Source organism: Leptinotarsa decemlineata, unplaced genomic scaffold (genome assembly GCF_025532065.1).
Source record: "Leptinotarsa decemlineata unplaced genomic scaffold, Ldec_3_MD MMD2_tig00003798_RagTag_RagTag, whole genome shotgun sequence".
NCBI lineage: Eukaryota > Metazoa > Arthropoda > Insecta > Coleoptera > Chrysomelidae > Leptinotarsa > Leptinotarsa decemlineata.
The window spans coordinates 2,350,631-2,375,919 of record NW_027412596.1 but is presented as its reverse complement, the minus strand read 5'-3'; the positions used below and the strand labels follow the sequence as shown (position 1 = coordinate 2,375,919).

Sequence of the window (25,289 nt, the reverse complement as noted above, 5' to 3'; positions counted from 1 at the left end):
CCGATATGCCGACATACTCAGCAACTTCTCTCTTAGTGATTCGACAATTTTTCATAACAATTTTCTTCAGTTCCTCAATATTTTCATCGGTTGTTGATGTGCTGGGCGAGCATAGTCATTCACATCTTCACGACTCTCTGTGAAAAGTTTGTACCACCGGATGCTACTGTCAATATTCCTAATTTTTTTGAGCACTTGATTCTGTTTTTTAGACAAAATTTGATGCAAATTCTTTGATCCATTTTTTTTATAGTGGAAAATTGCCGAACACGCAAAACACTTCTAACTTGTATGCCTTTCAATAACAAACTAAAAATGCTAAACAACAGAAACTTTCAATATTTGTTTCAGATGAGTGTACCGACATAGAAAATCGCTACTCGAATGTTTTATTTGTGAAATTATGAAACAACGATAAGAATAAAAACAACAATTATTAGATGCTTACATTACAGTAATACATCGTAAGTAAACCAATGTCACCGAGCATTCGAGACTGGAATGGTCGGTAAAAAACCGGTGAGTATGCAAGAGTGTATTTAGTCATGTACGCCCGGTACTGCCGGCGATACAGTGGCAATGGACGGCTGCTCACCGGTATTTTACCGGCGACGCTCCCCGGTCGGCGTGTGTGCCAGGTCCCGTTCCCACATGTGGTTCACTATTGGAATTTGGACGACCGGTACAAAGTCGGCCGTCCAAAATCGGTGTGTGTGACCGGTGATCGATGCCGATCACCGGTCGGCGTGTGTTCGAGGTACCGTACCCACATGTGGTTCACTACTGGAATTTGGACGACCGGTATGAAATCGGCCGTCCGAAATCGGTGTGTGTGCATTTAGCGTTACGCTAATTGCACACATACTGATTTTGGACGGCCGACATTGTACCGGTTGTCCAAATTCCAATAGTGAACCACATGTGGGAACGGGACCTGGCACACACGCCGACTGATGATGGTCGCCGGTAAAATACCGGTGAGCAGCCGTCCACTGCCACTGTATCGCCGGCAGTACCGGGAAGTAGTGGCGTACATGACTAAATACACTCTACCATTCCAGTCTCGAATGCTCGGTGAAATTGTAGTTACTACGCATTAACTTCGTTTTGGTAGTGCGTGCTAATTACGACAACAAAGCAACTGATTGTTTGACCGATAAAAATCCGGTGAGTGTGCAAGCACCCGCTACCAACAAAATATCGGCCGATTTTATACTGGCCGTCCAAAATCAGTGTGTGTGCAACTAGCGTTACTTCTATTCTTCCATCTTTTATGGTAACAAGTTACTCAAATAAGAGATACATTTTCACTCATGAAAACTGATTATGATTGTGAAAAAAATTAATAATAATACATTTTAACGTTGAAATCCATTCTAGATCAGCCCCGTTTTTACAGTTCAACTGATATCTTGATTATAGATCTTTCGTACGAATGCTTGAAGCCAATTTCTTTGCCCATTTTGAAGGTTTCCTATACTGCCGGAAAGAAACATGAAAAATTTCTCTTGGTATTCTGCGAAATGGTCTTGCATACTCAGATCTTTATACAAATTTTTGATTATCATAATAGATTCATTTCTGCTTTTTCCGTAGTTGTCGTAAAATATTTTTCGCTGTCGGAGGTTGAGTTTATCCAAAGCTTCCACTGCCAACCAAGTACATTTACCATCCTCAATATCATTATAAGGTTCTTCTTCAGTTTTAACAAACCAGTTATGAAAATTTTTCTGCAAAAAATAAGTAAAAGAAATGGGAAAATATTATGAAACATGTATGTGAAAATGGATACATTTTGTAAAATGTGATTGTAAAAATGATTGAATGATTTATACAAACCATTTTCAAACAATCACATGACAGCTGTCAGTGTCAACTGTTTTGTTATCTCTCTCTCTCTATGTAGTCTGCAGCCACATGGCTTTTGCCAGTTATAATTTCAAATCATATAACGATTTGGATAATCTTCCTTTTATCAGTGAGGAGTCAAACCTTTTTAATATGGTGACTTGTTTTATTTTATTGACAGGTTTCAACTGTTTAAATGTAACATTTTTTTCGTGACAGCCATCCTTACTAACAGTAACTTGAGCCTTTTTGTAACAAATTTATATTTGAATCGAAGGGGTTATATTTTTAGGAGTGATTAATTTTTGGGAAAGAAAGTTTCTGGCTTTCTATCAAGATGGAGTAGTAGAAAGCCAGGAACTTTCTTTCCCAAAAATGTATATTATTGTATCACTTCTTGTAGCTCTTCCTTAATAATGATAATGAGAGTACACTTCCGTTCTGCTGATAACCCAAAGATACTTGAATAAAGTAAAATAACTTGGAAGTTATTATAAAAGGAAATAAGGCCATTTATATTTACTGCCAAATATATCAACTATGTCAGTTGCCTCCAGTTTGAAAAATGTGATGATTCAATTCTTAGGCTCACTTGTTTTTATCAAGGTACAGGGTAATATATTCACAACTTCTTATAAAAAATAATTACCTCAGCTTGGTGAAACTTTTCCATCTGCAACAATATCGGAACTATCTCTTTACTCAACTCTTCGGTATACTTTTTCGATAAATAAAGAGCCAGAATGAAAGGAAAACAAAAAGTATAGCCGGCTTGATACCTCAAAAAAACTTCGTATTGTTCCTTAGACATTTCTCCAGGAGTGCACTTACAAAATTTTAAAGCTTGACCCAGTACTTGGTTCATCATAACGCTGTGAAACTGATTCAAGATCGATATGTAAAATGGGTGAGAAGAAAAGTTCTTCCTAAGTAAGACATAAACAGAGCTGTTCAATGAAACCATGTCTGCAATGGCGGCTAGACCAATTTCTTCATGTTTGTACCAAGCAAGCCGGTTTTGACGAAAACTTCTGTTGTTTATCATGTCGCAGTAAACATTAATCGCTGCTTCCATCTGAAAAAATTAAAATTATCTGATTCTATTTTGATTTTCATTTTGAATATTCATCAATAACGCAAATATTCATTCCCTCGTATATTTGACAAAAAATTGCAATTACGGTTTCACAGCACTTAAAATTAGGCATATCTTACGACCAGAACGCGTTTCAACTATGACCGATGAAGAAACCGCTGAATCCCTGTAAATGATCCACTGACAGTGGCGGCATTATATAAGAAGGAAAAATCGGTAGCTACTGTTATTCTAGTTATGATTTCTCTTCGCAATACAATAGATAAAAGTGATGAAAGTATTATAACTCCTATCAACATAATTTGAAATATAACATGGATTAGCTCTTATTGATCAAACAAAAAAATTAGATTTCGGGTTTGTTGGATCTGATCTGCGTTACGTCGATGGCACGTTCATGATATGGCAGTATTAAAAAAAAACTAAATGAATTGCTGACATATTTGAACTCCCTTAACCAAAATATTCAATTCACTATGGAACAAAAAAGGAATTATCGCTTTCTTGGATATAATACTGAATAGACGTGAAGATGGGACGTTGAGAAATAGAATATACAAGAGAATCAACGCATACCAATAAGTATAGTAGAAGTAACTGGTATTGTGAATAGTTAAAGCTATTGGCGAACTCAAAGGTAAAAAAAAACCAATACAAAGAAATGTTGCCGCTACCAGCTAGTCCACGTGGACTGAATAATTAGCGGTTCGTATTGGATAATTTTTACTAACCTAGTTTTATGATTGGCTGAAGAGTCATAAAATTAAATTTGAAGTCATGTTACGGTGATGAATATAATGCGAGGATGTTTATACACTTCGTGTTGTCACTGTTCAGATCAGGAACTGATCGCGATTTGAGTGTTGTGATTCGATATTGGTGCAGTTATAATTACTTAAAATTGTTGTTACTTGTTTAAAATGTGGCGTCCTTGGACAAGTACTAATAGTAATAACGAGTGTGATAACAAGGCAGACTTTTTTCTGTGCAGTGATTCCAATAGCGATGGTAAACAATGCAAAAAAGAGATACCAGTGAATAAGATTCGGATGCATTTAAATATTGAAACACGTAGAGTATGTTTCAATGTCAGTCAGTCGGTAGCCAAGCGGTTCGGCGTGGGTGCTTTGTTCACTCACTCGAATTGACTGCCGTGTTGGTCGGTGGTTCAAGCCCTAGTCTGAACGATCGATCTTCACTTGCTACCGTCCAACCCGTGTTAGGAATCACACGTTAAAAGGTAAGACCTCGTTAATCCTTAGCTCGCACAAGTTTCGACTTCTGAGGGTTGTCGTTCGTAGGGGTGCGACAGCTGGTTAACGGAAAAACAGATTTTTTTTTTTAAAACAGATATAAGAATCTACATCTCCAAGTGTGGTTTCGAGGGAAACAAACTGTTACAAACAACATCAGATTTGACTGAAATTCCTTTCTCAACTGTACGTAAACCATATGAATGCAAGACGCGAAGTGATACGGGATTACCAAAACCTTTAAATGTCCATCTAATAAAATCATTAAAAAAACAATATACGATTGTTACAAAAGCAATAAGATTCCTACAACTGAAATCATAAGGAAGAAATTGGATACTTCCGGCCATAACGTGAGCTGCTGTGACAAAACTCCTCAGAAACTAAGATTTAGATTTAAACTAATAAACAAACAAGAAGTTATGGAAAGCATAAGAATAGTGGAATTGCGTAACAAATACTTAGAACAAATGAATAAATATAGACAAGAACAACGGCAAATTTGGATAAAACTTGGTATGACACTCACGACACAGTTACGAAATGGTGGACTGATGGTTCGAGAATGTATACGCCTAACATTCCTGCAAACAAAGGATCGCAACTAATCATTGTGCATTGCGGAGGAAGTGAAGGATGGGTTCCGAATTCTTTGAAATTATGTGGAAAAGACTTGAGGACTGCAATGTTGACTATCATAAGAACATGGAAGCCAATATTTTCGAAGAATGGTTTGAAAACACATTGATCCCAAAATCAACAAAACAAAATGAGAAAAAACCAAGAAAGTACTTGATAAAAATAGCTGCGTAAACGCAAGCGAAACATAAGTGGAACCAACTATTGGTGTGACACCCAAGTCAACTTGCCAAGTTTTTATGTCAGTGTTGGTAGTTTGACCAATCAACCGACAACTGCGGTAGCAGAAATTTTGAAAGCTAACCTGAAATGCCATCGGAAAACGAATCCACATGTTTCTAGAAATGATATGAAATCTAGAAAGGTTAATGCAGTCAAGCTGCTGGAAAATAATTCCATGAAAATCAAAAAATAAATAGATAAGTTCTCTTTGATCATTCCCATATTGATTTCAATTCAAAAGTCACCGGTATACAGCTGTTTCAGCCTATTGGGCATCGTCAGTACCGGGCAGGTGGTCCTCGATTGAAGACTAAATGAGAAAAAACCAAGAAAGTACTTGATTAAAATAGCTGCGTAAACGCAAGCGAAACATAAGTGGAACCACCTATTGGTGTGACACCCAAGTCAACTTGCCAAGTTTTCATGTCAGTGTTGGTGGTTTGACCAATCAACCGACAACTGCGGCAAGTTGACTTGGGTGTCACACCAATAGGTGGTTCCACTTATGTTTCGCTTGCGTTTACGCAGCTATTTTTATCGAGTACTTTCTTGGTTGTTTCTCATTTTGTCTTCAATCGAGGACCGCCTGCCCGGTACTGACGATGCCCAATAGGCTGAAACAGCTGTATACCGGTGGCTTTTAAATTGAAATCAATATATGAATGATCAAAGAGTACTTATCTATTTATTTTTTGATTTTCATGGAATTATTTTCCAGCAGCTTGACTGCATTAACCTTTCTAGATTTCATATCATTTCTAGAAACATGTGGATTCGTTTTCCGATGGCATTTCAGGTTAGCTTCCCAAATTTCTGCTACCGCAGTTGTCGGTTGATTGGTCAAACCACCAACAGTGACATAAAAACTTGGCAAGTTGACTTGGGTGTCACACCAATAGTTGGTTCCACTTATGTTTCGCTTGCGTTTACGCAGCTATTTTTATCAAGTACTTTCTTGGTTTTTTCTCATTTTGTCTTCAATCGAGGACCGCCTACCTGGTACACGATGCCCAATAGGCTGAAACAGCTGTATACCGGTGGCTTTTAAATTGAAATCAATATGGGAATGATCAAAGAGTACTTATCTATTTATTTTTTGATTTTCATGGAATTATTTTCCAGCAGCTTGACTGTATTAACCTTTCTAGATTTCATAGCATTTCTATATATATATATATATATATATATATATATATATATATATATATATATATATATATATATATTGTTATAATAACCTCACAAAGGAAATGAGGCAAATTCAAGCGAACGAGCTATACGAATCAGAAAAAAAACCCAAAGTATCTCCAGTCAAACACATCAATAGTAAAACAAAGGTTACACCTATTGACAACAATGCTTTATGACGTCCATGACAATAGTATTTCAAGTGTTGAATTTGAAATAAGCATAAGATGATTTTATAGAAGTTGATGCTGAATCTGATATTTTAATTGAATATTATAACTTTTCATTAAAGATAATTTCAATAAGTTTGCCACCTACTTCCCAATTGTTTGTGTTGCTACTAGTAGCAATCATTCAAATTCTAACGAAAGGCCAGTTACTACGAATACCCTTTATCCTAACGTTATTTCGAGGAGTCTAGAAAACCCAAGAAGTTAATTGCTGATATTGGCATGATCCCCAGTTTCATCAATGAGGATTGTATTCTTGCCTTATGTGAACCACTGCGGTATATTCGGTATTTTCGATCTTATTACAACTTTTTCCAGATTTCTGTTGTAATAGAAAACTGCTCGTATCTGCTCCATTCTTTAAAAAGGAGATCATAGTGTGTTTTAAAATTACCGAGCAATTTCGATACTGCCCAATTTCTCAAACTTATTTGAAATTTGCATTTAAAACATATTTTTCTGTTTGCATAAATGATTCATCTCTATCGAATCATACATACACACACGTGATCGAAATTATTCTTAACAATCTGGTATTGACTTTGATTATAATTGGTGCTAGCGAAAGATGTTAGATTTGAATACTCCGAAATGCTACGTTACATCTTACAATAGAAAAACTAACATCGTGTCTCGTAACTACTCTATTGACGATTGGGAGAACTGAAGGAATTACGTTTTTATTGGTGTCAGCGGCATCGACTCATGTTCTGGATAGGCAATATTAATAACTCCCCGAGCTACCCAGGGAGCAAAATGGCTATTCGTAGTGCGTCAGCCATGTAACGTTGCAGAATCATCTCAACTCCAACATATATGATATTTTTTTATTAATGCAAATTGATAAAACCGTCCGACATGTTTGGATTTATTTGCAGAACTCTGGAAGCTTCAGGAACAGTTATATTCTGAAATTACTATTTAACTCATACGCGGAATCCTATATACGACTATCAAATCAATAATAACGAATTGGTAGACACTTCTTGTATTTTAAAGTAGATGGTATTTATCCAAATTGTGTTCATTCTAATACAAGGAGGAAAAACTAACTCCCTAGCTCTGAGCAGGTCAGCAAACGGTTACGCTTAAAAGATGTTCCTAAGCCAAATATTTGTGTTGCCTACCTACCTGACTAAGATAGTCGTAGACTGACCGCCGATCAGGTTCTCAATAGATTGAGAAAGATGTACCTTTGTCTTGTCAACTTGTCTCTCTCAACTGTCTCTTCACAAGGCGATGGTAGTAGAGTTAATACTCTGTGACTGACCGACCGCGAACCGTTTCAAGTTTTTAACGTTTCCTATTTCTCCTAGCTGACCTGAAAGATCACTCACCAAAACAAAATAATCGCATTCATTGAGACGCCATGTTTATTTGGCCGAGTTTGAATAGGTGTGTGCCACAATAAACCCTCGAGGGTTACAGTGAAACGTCAAAAAGACCCAGTTATTTTGGATTTCATACTTAGGTGTGTCCTTCAAGGAGAGTTGAGTCCGATGATGCGTTTGCGGTTCAATATAGCACCACTGGTAAGATCTTCAGTAGGTTGGACATCGCTGTTCGGTGATGAATAACGACTGCTTTGTTCCGAGCTCTGGTTTCATCTAGTCATCTTGTAGTTGAAGTTATAGATGAAGACAGAAAGAAATTTCTCATTTGGAATCGAAGTCGAATCATGCTGCCGTGGAGACCCTTATTCATTTTGGCCGAGCTGAGAAGTCGTATCTAGTTCTCCCTGAATTGAAACAATGTTTGTAAGAGGTACGAATCTGTTAATGTGGAAACAAGTCGTTATTCAATAAATCCACCATCACAATTTTAAAAAATTAGGGTATCCTGGTGAATTTTGACCGTTCTTTGGATATTTGATGTTCACCCGTATTTAAGTTTTTATATTTTTCATTCCAGGTTTTCAAGTTTTCTTTTTACAGTTTTAGTCTGATATCAGTCATAATTATTCATGAAAACTGGAAAGATTTAGACAACGTTTATGCTTTCCTAAATCGCTCAGACTCACATAACGGACAGAAGGTTTCTCTTGGATCATCGAGATTCTGATTCTGATATTCAATTTGTTATTCAACATCTCAACAAAAATTATGAAAAATTCAGTTCATAATCTTTTTTGTAATCATTTCTTGATAATAATTCCAACAAAAGTTGAAACGGTCAAATTATTTGATACGAAATTTCAAATAACTATTTTCGTCGAAGAAATTTTCAGAAATGCAAACATAACACATAGCGTTTTTCAGTAACACTTTATTGTAAGATTTCCACTGGATAGTTTACAGAACCACAACACTTGTTTTACTATAATTATTGTGTTTCACGCTTCTTTAGGTGTGTTACTAACTATAAGTATCGAACACACGTGTTGTGTTTCGCTTAACAAAAGTGTTAAATTGTTGGGGATCTCAGAAACTTTGTACTTAAATTAGTGTATTTGAAATTCACTGTAGTACTATGTTGTATGTAATAACTTCAGATAACACTTTTACAAAATCGCATCTTTTGATATGAGGGAATATGAATGGATTCAAATCATTATCATAAGTAGAACTCAGTAAATAACAAACTAACATTTGCATAAACATCAGCATTGTCATTACGGAGTATGTAGCATCTGATAAAATGATATGGATTCAGTGATTATAACCAGGGTTTTCCTTTTATTGATACAATTTTGATTCGAACCAAAGTATACGTCCCCCACATAACTTGAGATAGTAGTAGAGTAGAATGCACATTGAACATCTTCTATGATAATTTGAAAAATGTACCAAACTTTATATTGGTCAAACTCGAAAAACCCAACAGTGATATCGCTCGTTGAAAAAAAAAAGATTGCTTAGACTTGGAAAATTTATTAAAAACAATAAAGACAAAACTTCAGTATCAGATAGGTCAGCAGTATAAAAGTGGATTTGTGGCTCTTGCCCTAAACTTTATATTGGTCAAACGGGGAGAAATTTTTTCCAAAGAATTAAAGACATGAAAGAAGTTTCTTGAATAGAAGGACCAATTCCACAGTTGCACACCATCTGTTTGCGGAAGGACCTGAGTTTAATCACGACAATGACGTGTTATATTAAGAAAAGAATAGTTTGAAACTCAATATTTCAGAATGTTAACAAATAAATAGATTTAGGAATGCGAGTCAATAAGTGAATGACGAAATAGAATTAAATAACTCCCCGTAACTGAATATTTTTTCAAAGCTCAGGTAATTCCATTAAATACATGTTTATTTGAATGAGTTTGTATAGTTTATTCTCTTATATTGAAGTTATTTGATTCATTCTCCACTACAGTTACACATTTTGAACACAAATTGGGTAGGTAAAACCCAGGTACCTCAAATCGTAAAAGCATATACAGTTTGTAAAAGCCAAATGGAATAAATTCATTATTTCAGTTACGGTACATATTTTAACAAAATCACAAAACACATCAAATTTTGATTGTAACTTGACATACTTCAACGGAAAATGCTAACAATTGGGGGTTGTACCGTCGAATGACAGGTACAACCCCCAATTTTTTAAATAGGAAGTATAGGCTGATGATATATTGTTTGAAAGGTCATTTCATTCTCGATTCAAAAATGTTATTGCATTCAAGTTTATTGCAACAATTGAGATAAAATAAATTAAAATCATGTGGTTACCGAAATTCGATAAAATACACCCAAAACTTATTTCATAATAAGAAAGTAAGCAAGAAGCATAGCAATGTTCTTGTAAATAATTTCCGTGGCAACATTAGTTTAAAACGCCTTCTCAATTTGTTTTGTGTGTTAAAATAGTTGTCAGTATTTTGATTTAAGTTTGGAGTTCGTTAACTTCAAGTCTGACAAAAAGTTAGATTAACGGAAATACAAAAAATAACAGTTTAACAAATGATTAGTTACCAAGATAAAAACACAACAGGAAGTAGCTCGCCTATTCCATGAGAAATTTCCTAATTTACCGCCCATATCTCAAGGAACAATAAGCAAAATAGAGAAGCTGTTTTGCGAGCTTGATCATGTGGGGTAGATAAAAAAAGCAGCTGCCAATGCCATGAGTGATGAACTCAAATGAGATGTGACGCTTGAATTTGAGGAAAACCCACATGCATCTAGTAGACAGGCATCCACTACATTCAATGTTAGCCATACATTGATAGTAAACATATTAAAAGAAAATAAAATGCATCCCTATAAAATGGTACCTACTCAGGAGCTCATGAAAAACGATTTTGATAGAAGAACTTATTTTTGTGAGCAAACAATGGACGTGTTGGATAACAATTAGAAGACGTTATGTTTTCTGATGAGTGTACTTTGTCTCTCAACGGTCATGCTAATTGGCAAATTTGCCGCCACTGGTCAACGAAGAATCCTCACTGGATGAGAGAAGAACACACGCAATACCCTCAAAAGGTTAATGTTTGACCTTTTTCATCCAGGGCATCTTGAAGGGCATCTTGAATGGCGATAATTATTTGGCACTACTTCAAAATGATATCATTCCAAGTTTAGCAAATGTATATCCTAGAAACCTTCGAGTTCCAGTGAATACGATATGGTTTCAGCAGGATGCAGCATCACCACATTACCATCCGGCAATATCTCAATACAACATTTCCCAATCAGTGGATAGCGAGGCGAGGATCGATTGAATGTCCAGCGCGATCACCTGATATTTCATCATTAGATTTTTTTTTATGGGAATATGTAAAGAGCAATGTGTACAAAACTAAACCTTCAGATTCAAATGACTCAAAAGAACGAATAACGCTGGCGATTGGGTGGGTCACGCCTGATATGTTAAATAATGTTAGAAGACAGTTTTATTTGAAATCAGGATGTTGCCGAGACGTTCACAGTGAACATTCTGAACATCTACTTCGTTAACATCCATAGTTCTATTTCGTATTCTACATTTCATTACGTTCGGCATTACATTTTAGTTTTTGAGTGTATTTTATGGAATTTCGGTAATCACATGATTTTAATTTATTTTCATTAGTTATTGCAATTGACTTGAAAGCCATAACATCTTTGAATAGAGAATGAAGAACCTTTCAAATGATATATCACAAACTTATACCTCCCATTTAAAAAATTGGCGGTTGTACCTGTCATTCGAAGGGGGTTGAAGGTAGGGATGACATTTTTACTTTGAAGAATGTTAAATTATAATTTAAATTTGACGTGTTTCGGGTTATTTTATGTACAGTAACCGAAATAATGAATTTGGCTTTTATATACTGTATGAAGCATTGAATATGTAGATTTCAGTTAGTCTAGACACGGACATACCTGAATAAGCTATTGTAACTGTTTATTGAAAATATGTTTCTTGAATACACAAAAGTTGAGAGGGAATTTAATTTTCCAACTATGGAAAAAATTTATTTGGAATGGGTAGATCTTTGATGTCGATGCTGAATAAATTCCACTAACTCTATTGTTGGGGACTCTCTTTGAGCTTCAGTAAAGGTTATTGATTAATATTTATCATTTCTCTCTTTTACCGACACAGTTTATATTTACCTACCAATTCAATCGCCCAGCCCAAAATATTGGCAAGTTTCAAATTTTCTTCTGTTAGGTTATGTGGTTCTTCGATTATTTTATATGCAAATACTGAAGTGAGTCCTTTGATCTTCTCTCCATTTTCTACGTTGTACTTTAAGCAGTCTTCAAATCGACTAGTACTCTCTTCAATATCGAGAAGATGTTTATCTCTAGTAATATCTCTCAGAATGAATGGAAAATAGCTAGTAAACTCATCGGTTTCTTCCTTAGAAAATGGAAAAGGGTTAGACTTGACTTTTTGAGATTGGAATGTACTGAAAATAAATGAATATTACATAATAAATGAATTGAAAAATTTTGTATACTAGTGTATAATTGAAATATCTTATTGTAAAGCGTTTTCGACTTTCGTCATCATCAGTGTTCACCTGAAAGTAAATACTCTAATTGAAAAGAAAGTTATGTGAAAATTTGAATTTTGAGGTTATGAAATTTGGAAATTGTTAATGAGTATTTACTCGTCAGGCAACAGGAAGTATCGAAGAATGAAGATATAATACCTTTGTAAAATTTGATTTGTATAAAACTGATTAGCCTAACATCCAACGAAATATATGTTGGAAATTTAGGCCATGAGGTTAGGTCAATATGTGATGACAATGAATAATATTTTAGGATACCTACATCTTTTAGAACTCGACTGAATCATTCATTTACTAGGTAACATATATTTTAAAAAATCAATCCTTTTAGTTGTCATGCGGAACCAAAACCACTCAGATTCGATATTTTTTTGGAAAAATATTTTCAAGCCAATTTTCAACTTTGTCACCTCCACCTCCATCAGGGCAGGATGATATCCAACCGTTGAAAATTAAATATGATTGATGGGGTCAAGCGATCACTGTTTAAAAGTTATTCGATTTTCCTGCTCAACTCTTTCTATTCTTCAATTTGATGTGGTAAATAGCGACAAAAAATTTTATGTTGAAAATTTGCCTTCATTACATTTTTTCACTTTCAAGACTAATTCTTCATTGTGCAGTTAGCACAGTATTTATGAAGAATTGTTTAGTTGTTTGTTTACAATGTAGGAATTGAAATTCGATACTTGTAATGAACAAATGAAATCAGTCTTTATCTTCCGTTAAAACTAGAAATTATTCCTGCAGGGTCACCTGAATCAGATCTATTATTTTTTGTGAGGTTACTTAATCACTACAAAAATCGACCAGCATCTTCGAATGTTTAAAAACGCTGTTATTAACATTACCTGAAGAAACGGGTTATTCAATTCGCAAACTGTTGTAGTGAATTTTCATCTGCAATAGTAAAAATAATAAAGAGATTGGAATCACTACTTAACTTGTTTCTCTTTTTTAAATTTATTTCATTTGTGCTTAGTCGGGTTACAAATTTTCAACTTTTTCTATTTAACAGACAGATACATTATTCATATCTATGATATCCCTACTATCCCTAATGAATATAGTTTCGTACATTGACTCGAGGACCTATTTTCATTTCAGATATATTAAACTATCTTACCCATACGTTTTCCACTTAGTACAATTGACATAATTTTTCAAGTTTCGAATTGCAGATCTTCGTGGACACTGGAAATTAGATAATCTTCTGAGTTGAAACATCATTCAACTATGTTCATTTGCAATTTTCAACCTTCGTTCATAATAACAACAAAAATATAATTAATGAATAGCATAATTAGGAATCGGAAAGTTCATGATGACAGGCATTTTAGCAAATTATATTAATCAACAGCCTATAAATAATTTTCAAAAAAGTCAAGGTTATCGGGTAAAACATATCAAGTAAAATACAAAAAATATTTCAAAACTCATTTTAATTATGGGGTTATTGTTTAATTTTCATGAGTTTTAATTACTGGGTTCTGAAAATCATGATAGGTTATGATTTTTTTTTATCAACAGAACATTTGTTGGCCACGCGATATTAAGGGATATGGAATATAGAATATGTATCTAGATAAAAATAGAGTCGAAGTCTGTAAAGATTTTTTTTTAGAAGTCAGTAGTCAACGTCGAAGAAAATAAAAAATATCAAGAATCGGTTGAGATTTCAAAAACCAATGGCGAAAAATCGATATCAGAGAGTTCAAAGAGACGTCAAAAAATTATGAAACTGACATATTTAATATTGATAACTCCCGAAACGATAAAACGAGTGAAAGTCAGCCAAATATGAAATATCCACTGCCGAAAAGATCTAATCTTTTATCACTTTTCAGCTATTGCAATGATTTTGTGACAATGCCCGTAGTTGCCATTGTTGCTAATAAATGTGAACCGAATACTCTAGGAGAAGCTATGAACTTTGAATTTTGCAGTTGATGAAAAGATGTGATGGATGAGGAAATAAGTTCACTTTTACAGAAGGGCAACTGGAAGTTGATAATTTACCTTAAAATCTACGGTGTATCAATTATCTATGGGTTTATCAAATGAAGAGAAAATCGAATAAATCAATAAAGATTCAAACCATAGTTGATGATAAGTGGATACTCGCAACACAATGGCATAGAATGTGAACAAATTTTTATCTCCGTTGTTCGATTCGATACCATTATAATTATATTGGCTATCGCTGTAACTCATGGCATGATGGTGATACTGATTTTTCATGGGGTGAATCGAAGGCAGATATATTCATATTAACTACAGCAAACTTCTCATAATTATGGCTGTAAACAGGCCCTCCAGATATAGAATGAGAAGTTAAAGAAGTTTCTCCTGAAATTCGGTTTTGAGAACAAACTGCAAAAAAAAACAAAAACCGTTATGAAATTTCAACATGGAACATAATGATATTTCGAAATCAACATATACATAAGTAGTGATTTATTTTGTTGAAAATTGAGAAAAACTTGCTGGGACACCGTTAGGAAACAAAAAAATATTTTTTAGGTGGATAGTCTTGCAGAAAAACAAAATACATTTTGATAACATATTTGAGATGGAAGATTCACGTTTGTAGTTCTTTCAACAAAGTTTGTATTTGCTTCTATTCAGAATACGTTACATCGAAAATGTTGGAATTGGATAAAGAGATAAGTCTGCAGTCTATCTTCGATGTTTCTGGTTAATATAGTTGCTTGTGATGTTTGTTACTTCAGTAAGGCAGTGGGCTCTTCTCCATGTAGAATTTAGCAGTCTTAGGGGATTATTGAAAAAGGAGAAAATTCTCAAGCGATGCTTCTTTTGACCATTGCAAAGCGTTGCTTTCTTAGTAGTGTATTGTTTGACAGGTCGGAAGAGTGCTGTCTGTTGACAGATCAGGATTGCTTTATTTTTGAACTATGGTTTCTTGAAAACAAATCAACGGAAAACTTTTAGGAAATATTTGGAGGTGGTTTTTAAAAGAATAGACGTCTGCCACTGTTCATAGTTTTGATGATACACTTTTCTAGCACAAGAATTTTGAATGCATCCAGGATCATATAACGTTTTCAACAATTTCGTTATGATCCTTTGAAAGCTACTTTTTGGTTGGCTAGAATAATGTTATATACATACACTTAAAAGTTGCTTACTCGTTCTTCATCTAAGATTTCATTCAATATGTGAGCGAAGTAACATTGGACGGGATGGAAAACTGGTCTTTGAACTGATTTTCGGTGCCTTGTCTCAGACCGTGCTACGAATCATATGTTGGAACGTGAGACTTCGTCTAGACTTCAAGATTCAACCTTCGTCCTCGCACATACCACTGACGATGTCTGCCGCAGTGGCAGACAAAACGTTTGGTACTTCAAGTTTCGTTAGAACACAGCCTACTAGCCCAGATTTTGTATGCAGACGACTTCATTTTGAAGTCATAACAAATATATCATAATGAATATGATATATTCATTATGTCATGTATTTTGCAAATTTGCATATTTTTGATAATCCAAATTGTAAAATGACTTTTTGAAAACTGTAAAACCGATTTTGATGAAATTTGGTGGGATTGTATATGGAAATCACAAAATTTTCAATTACTTTCTCTGAAAATTCAACATTGAATTTAAAAAATTACACCATAATTTTTGCTATATTGTGCAGGAGGTTTCAGGATCAACTATTCGAAATTATTTTGATTATATGACTTTCAAATGGTTAGTTGTTTTCCCTGAGCATTGGGCAGTAGGTACATATTTCATTTTGAGATACATGAGATATTCATCTGTATATTGTATCTATTGAGACTTGAATATCTATGTATCTATTTATATAGTATAATATATAATATAATTTCAACCATCATAAATTCCTTGATTATTCCAGATTTTTCAGAAGGAGGGGTATGACACATATCATTTCATTTCAAATTATCTTTTCAAGAACCATGAAGGCGACATTACGACATTTTATATCGTCCTTTATTTTCTGTTATCAGTCATACAAAAGTACAGTATACAGTATCAAATTCAAAATCAACCAGTATTTCAAAAATACAACTTAAGTACATTAAGTTAAACAAAAATTGATAACTATTATTTACAAACAATATCCATGCTACTATCTTGCTACATATTTATGATTGACTTGCTGGCCTAGTACACTTTTGAATTGGATTCGAAATAAAATTTATTATCAAAATTAACAATATTCACCGGAAAAAATCTATGAATCTCGTTTATAAATTTTCTTCATTATCTTGAAAAACAAGTCATGGGGTAGCCCTTTCGAAATCTGATGTACGTGAGTTCGAATAATGTTGAAACTCTCCTCTTCGTAAACTGCATACGTCGCTGGTAGACTTAGTTCTTCGTAAAGGTTCTTGATGATTCGAGTTGACTCTGCTTCGGGCCTTCCGTAATGTTCCTCCATGATTTTTCGTTGAGCAGAAGTAGCTCGCTGGAGAGCTACAACGGCTAACCAAGTGCATTTTCCTTCCCTGATATCAGTACCAATTTTTCCTGTTACTTCGGAATCACCAAAACAATCCAAGAAATCATCCTGAAATGAAAATATTTCGATATAACTGAAGACTCACTTGATTTCTACATATATCAATAAGAATTTTTCATAACAATGAATGTATACTCAGTGATTTTAACGCATTTTGTTTGACTCATCGATCTCTGGAGAGCTCAGTAATTTTTTAATTAAAGGGTATTTCAAATCGACTACAAATACTTTAACGGATTCACCCTATTTTTGTATCGTAAACAAAAGATTTAAGTGAACGCTCAGGTCGTTTTCTACCTGTAGTGTCGTGCGTTTGGCTGTCTAATCAAAAATACTTGTTAAAATTAATGAATATGGTTATATATTCATATACAAGTAATATTATTATAAACTTTTTAAAATATTCACATAATGAATAGGTTTGTTCATTCAAGAATATATGTAGTGAAAGCAAAAATGATGGTGCGTTACCATCAGACGGATCTCCGTCGAATTTTATGATTAAAGGTTCTACAATTTCTTCAAATGAATGGTCTACATTCCACATTTGTCCTCTTTTTTCATAACATCCTCATTGCTCAATAAGTATTCGTAGATAAGTACTCTTTGATCATTCCCATATTGATTTCAATTCAAGAGCCATCGGTATATATATATATATATATATATATATATATATATATATATATATATATATATAAATATATATATATATATATATATATATATATATATATATATATATATATATATATATGCCGCGGGGCAAACCGCGGACACGTGTTTCTGGCTATTGGCCTCATCAGCGCGGTTGGCTCCTGTTGTTGACTCCGTGCGTTTGTGTTGTTTCCTGATTTCGGCAAACAAGTGTTTCCCATCTTTACACTTGGCTGCACCGCGCTGATGAGGCCAATAGCCAGAAACACGTGTCCGCGGTTGTGTCCACGAATTATTTCTTTCTTGATTTATAATTATATAATAATATAATAAATATAATTTTTATTTTCTAAAGACCAGTTAAGATCTTCGGCTCCACATGCACGTGAACATTTCGTTACTAACCTGAATCTGAAAAAACTCCCCAATTTCCAGGAGAATTGTCTTGGCTTGACGATGTTGTTCAGCATCGTACATATTAGCCAAATACATGGCCAACGCCACAGGTAATTGGAAGCTGTAATATGCAGTCTTGTATTTTACTATAGAATTATATCTCTTCATTGTGAACATGTCCAGTTTGGGTTTTCCGTTCAACATGCACTGAGAATCGAGTGATTGTCCCATAGCTGTCTTGAGAGTGACTTCATGGAATAAGTCTACTATTGGTACGTATTGGGATTTGTTGGAGAAGTATTTTCTAAGGATTGAATAGAGGCTATTCTCTACCAGAAGTCCGTCGTTGATAGCCAAAAGTCCGACACCCTCATTTCTGTACCAGCTTGGCTGTCCTCTTCGTGTTTCGGATTTATCCATAAGATCGTCCAAAATGAGGAAATGGGCTTGCAACTGAAAAAAATGGATCATTTTAGAAAATCAGACCACTGCAGAGCTCAACAGGAAAACCAAAAAAACTAATTAGAGGTGTCAAATTTTGAACACAGTGTGATTATTTGAAATATAGCTGATCCCCAATATTTCAAAGACAATAGATTGATACAAAATAGTGTCAAATCGGTTTATTTTGAAGCAGATGCGCCATGATCCACACGGGATGAAATATCAACTCACTTTCCTCTTTTCTATCCAATTTTCGAAACAGTAAGAAAAATCTCGCTGAAGGGCTTTTTAAAAATTTTCCAACCATTAGTTCATTCCACTCATTTATACCTTCCGTGTACGAGCATACAATGATTATTTTCAAACTACTTTCGGAATTTTTGTGAAAATTATAATTCTGCATTTCGAAGTCATTCTATTTTTCAAATTTTTAAAAAAGGTGGGTTTTTATATACCGCAGACCTAAAATTTATAAATTATTATGAAACGCCATCTAGCCGGTAAATTGAAGAGCTTTCTCGTTCATTCAGTTAGTTCACAGATCAAATAGTGGCACTTACTAAGAACCAAAGGAGTCACAACGAATAGTTATATTGATAAAACGACTTGAAACTGATAATTTATTTACAAGTATTTACAGGTTACAGCAAGATATTATGATATGTTTCGTCTTGGCTACCCAGAGTCAGAATTCACAAGGATAAACCATCTACGCTACGCTACAATCGGTAGCTACAATTAGTAACTGACATTACTACTCGAAATTGGAAAAGTTAGGGCCAACGCCCACCTACCAACGACAGTCCTCAAAAGTCGAAACTTGTGCGAGATAAGGATTGACGAGGGCTCACCTTCTAACGTGCGATTTTTAGCACGGATTGGACGATAGACAGTAAAAATTGATCGTCTGGAATCTCAGTTTGAGCTAACGTTTCATTTGACGGTCGAATGAGTGGAACAAACCATCTACGCCAACCCAACCGGATACCGCCCCAAAGTTAAAAGAAATAATAAAACAAATGATTGATGTCTATCAACATTGTAGGTCTTGAGTTATGCCATGCTTGCATATGGTATGATTTATGTAACTTTGATAAGATTGTATGATAGAAGTGACTCAAGGCAAACAAAGAAAATGCCAATATGTCGTTTAGCATTTTTTTTATGTTTCAACAATTCCAATATATCACAATAACATCAACAGAACATAAATGTGAAAATGTTAAATAACTGAATGACGTCGTGTACAATGATATCGTTGTCACCGTATAATAAAATGACGTCACTCTGAATTCAACAAAGCGGACTCCCAAAGATGGTGGGCTGGACTAAATTATTCATGTGCGCCAATGACATGAATATTGAATCAAATGAAAAAAAAATGGCGAAAAACAAGACGGCCTCCAAAACAATATCAAAGATTTTTCTGATTCAGTTCAAAGTTTAATTTCTCCTTTCCAGAACACATGAAATAAGGCTTCTTTTTGAAAATGTTTCTTCACTATTAATTTATTTTTTCAATGAATTTATCGAATTCAAGTAGGTTCATGTGGATGTATTTGGGTACTGCACCCAATCATAGAATTAAGTTGCAGTAACTAGTTTGAGATTTCACCAGTAAATTATTTAACAGTCCGTGAATTGATGAACTAGGGCAAATTAAATTGACAGGTATCACCCTGTTAGATTATTTTCACCAACGCTAATAATGACAACCCTTTTTCTGGTATATTCAGTATGAAAAATCTGTCAATCGAGTTTTCGCTAGGTGTATTTTTTCTGTTCACTATAACTGAATGTCATAACAGTTGTAATAGTATCAGTTGAATATGATGCCAAAGTAGGTCAGATGTATCATGTTTCAAAGAAGTCTTGAAAAGAGATGAGAGCATGAAAGGTCATTGATATAACTTTTTATTTAGATTAAATATAATTCTTCTGTCAGTTTGATATCCATTATAAACAAAATTCAGGAGTATATACGCGGTTCAATAAATCTTTTTCAACTAAGCATATATTTGCTAACCAACTCATTCCCAAGAAATAAAAAAATCTCGTGACTGTGTTAATATAACTGAATTAACTTTGTTTTCCCTATCTTTCTGAATGAAAGAAATAAAAAAAAATCTCGTGACTGTGTTAATATAACTGAATTAACTTTGTTTTCCCTATCTTTCTGAATGAATTTCTTGTCGACAACGAGAAACGAAAATCCATTTCAACAATGAGACTGTAAACATGATAATATTACGAAAATAGAACTGAAATCGAATACTGCCCGAAGTTATCTTGCTAAATACAATATTTGTCCTAAAAACTTATCAATTTTATCATAGTTTGAAAACGAAACAGATCGTGAAAAAAATTGTGTCATGCGTTTGAAAACTTGTTATTGATTTCATAACAGTACTCGTACAATGTGTAGGTACAGGCGTAGATACAAATAAATTGATAGTAAAAAATATTTTTTAAAACAAGCTTTCATGCTCCAAAAAATCAATTTACATTATACCCGTTATTTTTATTATACTTCACAATTTATATTATTAAAAGCTTGTCGCGAGATTTACTCATTTGTTTCTTGGAATTACTGATGTGAAGATCAATTCACATCAATTTACAATTACCATCCAATCAATTATTTTGAATTATTTTCAAAATTGTATGTATGTATGTGTGTATGATATGGCATTTATTCGTTACTTTTTAAATATAAATTTCCTTTTCGAACGAGGAAATTTGACTTCGCAGTTAGTTTGTGCTTGAAAAATTAGTGAAAAACAGCCTCTTTCCTTTTGTCATGTGCTACTCTGAACCTGTCAAATTTGACATTTTTTTGTAAAATCCTCAAAAAATCAGTTTTTTGTAAATTTCGAAAAATGTCAAATGAAAAAGTTGATCAGTTTCCAATTTTACACCATTGCTCGAAGTTTGGACTCTCTACTGTCACTTCGACAAGAGCGGAAAAACTGGTATAGAGTATTAAGGAAACTTTGACAAAAATTTTGCATAAAAATAAATTCTATCCTTATAAGCCAAAGTTCATACACACTCTTAAAGAAAGAGATTTCGATATTTTAGTAGGTGAGAGAGAAAATGATATCGCATTTTTCTACAGGATTTCATGGAAAGACGAGGCAACTTTTTCGTCGATCAAAACAGTTACTTCCAAAATTGTTGTTGGTGGTCCAACAATAATCCAAGTACACAACGAATTGCCATTCTTAGAAGTATTGGTGATGAGGACCGACGACACTAAGTGGGAAACATCTGTATATCGAAAACCTACTCACACGGGACAATATCTGAATCACGAATCCACCACCATCAATCTACCAAAAGTGGAATCATCAGGAATCTAGTGGATCTGTAATACGAGCTCTGTAATACGAAGGAAGGTTTCGAGAAGAATCCAGGTATCATCAAAAAAAAATCTTCAGCGGAATGGTTACACTAAAGTGATGGTCGAACAGATTTTGGCTGAAAGGCAGCAAACACCTCACAAGGAAGGGAAACCGTCACAACCAGTGCTTGCCCATCCCTACGTCAGAGATAAGAAGATTGGGTCTAAATACAATAACAGAACCTGCACTGGTTTAAGAGAATGTTCAAAGAAGCTGCATATATGTTGTCCCACGACGCATTCAGACAAGCTGTCGTAGAAATACGCAACATATGGAAACCTTTAATCAAGCAGAAAAACGGTCAACTTTCACTAAACCGGTGAAGCGGAGAGAGGAAAGATGGGATAGGTGGAAGCGTTCCTATGACCTCTCGGAGGAATAGTCCAGTCATCACCCGAAAACGATTGTGGTTACTTCGTGAAGTAACTTGGTTTGATTTTTTTAGTTTTGTTAATTGCAATTTCCTTTTTGTTTGTTCAATTTTGAATCTTCTGCTTATTTTCATTTCCATTTTACATTATTTCTTTTTACTCTATGCCTAATAGAATCATATCAGACAATGAAAGTTCGAACGAGTGAAATTCACCTTGAAATCTTGTCGATCACTTTCAAATGAAGTACATATGAATCAGTATGTTCCAAACTCTTGAATGTTCTATATGTATATATTTCTAGTCAGCGAAACTTCAAACGTGAACTTGATGGAAACATCAAACATTCTAGACTGTTTCGAGATGTTCTGGAATGTTGCCGAATGCTATCGAATATTCTCGAATGTTCTGGACTGTTCCTGAAGTTACTAAAAGGTGAAAATTTGAGATCTTATATTTTCAGGTAAAAACAAGAACCCTATTCGTGAATGGAAGAAAGAGGGTTTCGCAACATATAAGTCTCTTGACCGTTCAACAATGATCCGGAATGTTCCAGGATGGTCCCGAATGTTCCAGATTATTCTCTAACATTTCATCACATTCCAGCATATTCCGGATTGTTCGACTGTTCTGGAACTTTCATATCCCCATATCTTCAAAAGCACGCCCTTCAGGTCAAAACGAAAACATTTTTCATAGATGGAGGATAGGGAGCTACCACATCATGGGATATTTCAGAATTGTCCCCAACGATCCGAACTATTCCTGAACAATCCACGAAATATCTTCCAGGATATTCTGGAATGTTGTGGCATGCTTTCGAATACTATTGATTAATCTGGAATGTTCTAGAACGTTTTTGGGCGAAACGTCAGCCGTTAAATCTTCGTAAGAACCTCTTTCAGGTAAAAACGATACGATACTTTAGGATTGCTGATCTTATTTGCATTAAACAGTTCTGTATCACTCATGATCCCCTTTTTGGGGAATTGGTTGAGAAATATAGATTTGAAATTATAACTATTAGTATGAAGGCAAGGTATTTAAAAACGTATAATCTAATATATATTTTATTATTAACAAATAATATAAACCCTCTATATAAAATTGGTATAAAAATTTACCAAATTCAATACCAAAGCTTCACTTAATTATTTATCAGATTATATCCTAACACAATTTGTAAAGCACAATATATGGCATGAATAAAATTTATCACATAAAAGTTAGTTTTTATCTCGCCCTTCGTCCATTTTATCAAAGGTTTATTCAAGATTGAACAGAGTTCAAAGAGACCATGGAATCACTGATTCTCAAACAATTTATCCAAAAGGGTGAAGAATAATTTGTGGGGCAATCCTTTAGATATTTGTTGAATATGTGTATGAATTAATTTGTAACTTTCTTCTTCATAACAAGCGTAGGTAGCCGGCAGTCCCAATTCTATATACAAATTCTTTATGACTTCTACAGATTCTTCACCCGGTTGCCCGTAATATTTCTCCATTATTTTCCTCTGAGAGGGATTCGCTCTCTGTAGGGCAACTACTGCCAACCACGAGCATTTTCCTTCATTGATGTGGGAGCCAAGTTTCCATGTTACTTGGCTGTCTCCAAAACAGTTCAAGAAGTCTTTCTGAAAAAAAAGGAAAAATGTTAGCAATCATTCGCAATGATAATAATAGTGCGAAATGTTATTATATGAGTCATTTATATCTGAATTCAGCAAAAATGTTTAAACTTATTTGTATAAGATATGTTAGTCTTGTAAAGATTACAATTTAATTTATGGATTTCATGGTAGGTGATTTCTTATAGGTCATTAATGGCATTGTTTTGAAACATGGAAAACTGTAGAAAGATGAAACGGAATACCACTGATTTCGAAATAAGTGAGTAGTTATAATTGGAAGTATCAATGATGCAAATGCTTTAAGAGAAGTAGCTCCACCCAATAATTTTCAAAAAATTCAGCAAAACGTTTATCAGTACCAGTACTATCCAATATAACCCTTACTTGGAAAATGCTATCAATACGGAACCTCTATTATGAATCTCAAAATACTTTTGTCAATTATTTTGATTTACTAAGAGGACTTCGAAGCTGAGATAACCTAATTAAAAAAAATTATAGAACACAAACACTATTGTAGCGTTGGTTTTTTTTTAATTAAGTCTACAATAACTACTGAGAAGTTTCTAAGACAAATATGGACAAAAATAGAAAATAACGGGCCAATAATGCAGAAAGTAAGCAAGTAATTTGCACTTATACTAAAAAGGTTCCCTCCGAACCTCAACATCAGTGTAAATAAATATTCGATATCAATGTTCCATGTTTGCCATATCTTCCAATATCTGGTTAATTCGCAAGATACAACAAGTTCGTTTGAAAATCCTAAACCGATCGGCTATCATTCCATGGCAAATAGAAGTCATACAAAATATTTATTTATTTATTTACTTTTAATACGTGCAATGAAAGTGTGAATTACTTTTCTATATCCCCAAAAAGTTTATCTATATTGTTGTTAATAAATGATATAGAGATGTATTCAAAAAGAATATTTATTTGTTACTAAAATATTGGATTATTACGATGATATGAAATTGATATGTAAGAAACTCTTATTAGGCTAGCCGCACACTAGCAATACGCAAGCGCATAGTGCCAATTAAATAGCTGCGAAACATTAGTTTCAAAAAGGATTTCGTTGTTTTTTGGGTGCCATCGGCATCGACTGCATTGGTCATTAGCCTCATGTCCTGGGTAGGCAATGTTAATAACTCCCCGAGCCACCTAGGGAGCATCATGGCAGTCCGTCAGCCATGTAACGTTGCAGAATCATAAACTTATTAACAGTTTGGAAAATATAAATTTTTTCATAACATACGCATAGGGGACAAAAGTGTGCGGATACAAGTTATAACATTTGCGTTAAATTTTGCCAATAATAATTCAGTTGCTAGGAAAATCAAACGTTTTAGCATTTTTCGAATGCCAAACTAAATATATAAATGTATTGAGGAAAATATCACAAGTTTATTCACACAATGCTTGGATTTCAAAAAAATGT

General features: G+C 34.2%; 2 protein-coding genes across 4 annotated transcripts in view; both read right to left on the bottom strand.

The window, feature by feature from the left end:
- Positions 1 to 1,304: 1,304 nt before the first annotated feature.
- Positions 1,305 to 13,714, bottom strand: LOC111511969 (farnesyl pyrophosphate synthase). 2 transcript variants are annotated; one of them, XM_074178457.1, is made up of 4 exons: positions 13,555 to 13,714; positions 12,026 to 12,320; positions 2,498 to 2,923; positions 1,305 to 1,730 (listed from the first exon to the last, which is right to left on the bottom strand). In XM_074178457.1, the coding sequence occupies exons 1-4, from the start codon at positions 13,656 to 13,658 to the stop codon at positions 1,401 to 1,403; spliced, it is 1,155 nt and encodes a 384-aa protein (XP_074034558.1). In that variant the 5' UTR covers positions 13,659 to 13,714; the 3' UTR covers positions 1,305 to 1,400. The 2 variants fall into 2 exon arrangements, with proteins under 2 accessions (XP_074034558.1, XP_074034559.1); XM_074178458.1 differs by having other exon boundaries at positions 13,561 to 13,706.
- Positions 13,715 to 16,390: 2,676 nt separating this feature from the next.
- LOC111508608 (farnesyl pyrophosphate synthase) overlaps positions 16,391 to 25,289 on the bottom strand; it is a 58,040-nt gene continuing 49,141 nt past the window's right edge. Inside the window, exons 3-4 of one of the 2 annotated variants that reach the window (XM_074178456.1) lie at positions 18,003 to 18,446; positions 16,391 to 16,988 (exon numbers count right to left, since the gene is read on the bottom strand). In XM_074178456.1, coding sequence (XP_074034557.1) covers positions 16,653 to 16,988; positions 18,003 to 18,446 — 780 coding nt within the window. In that variant the 3' untranslated portion in view covers positions 16,391 to 16,652. Of the gene's footprint in view, positions 16,989 to 18,002; positions 18,447 to 23,268; positions 23,849 to 25,289 lie in introns of those variants that run through there. The other variant, XM_023164172.2, reaches the window with a different exon arrangement.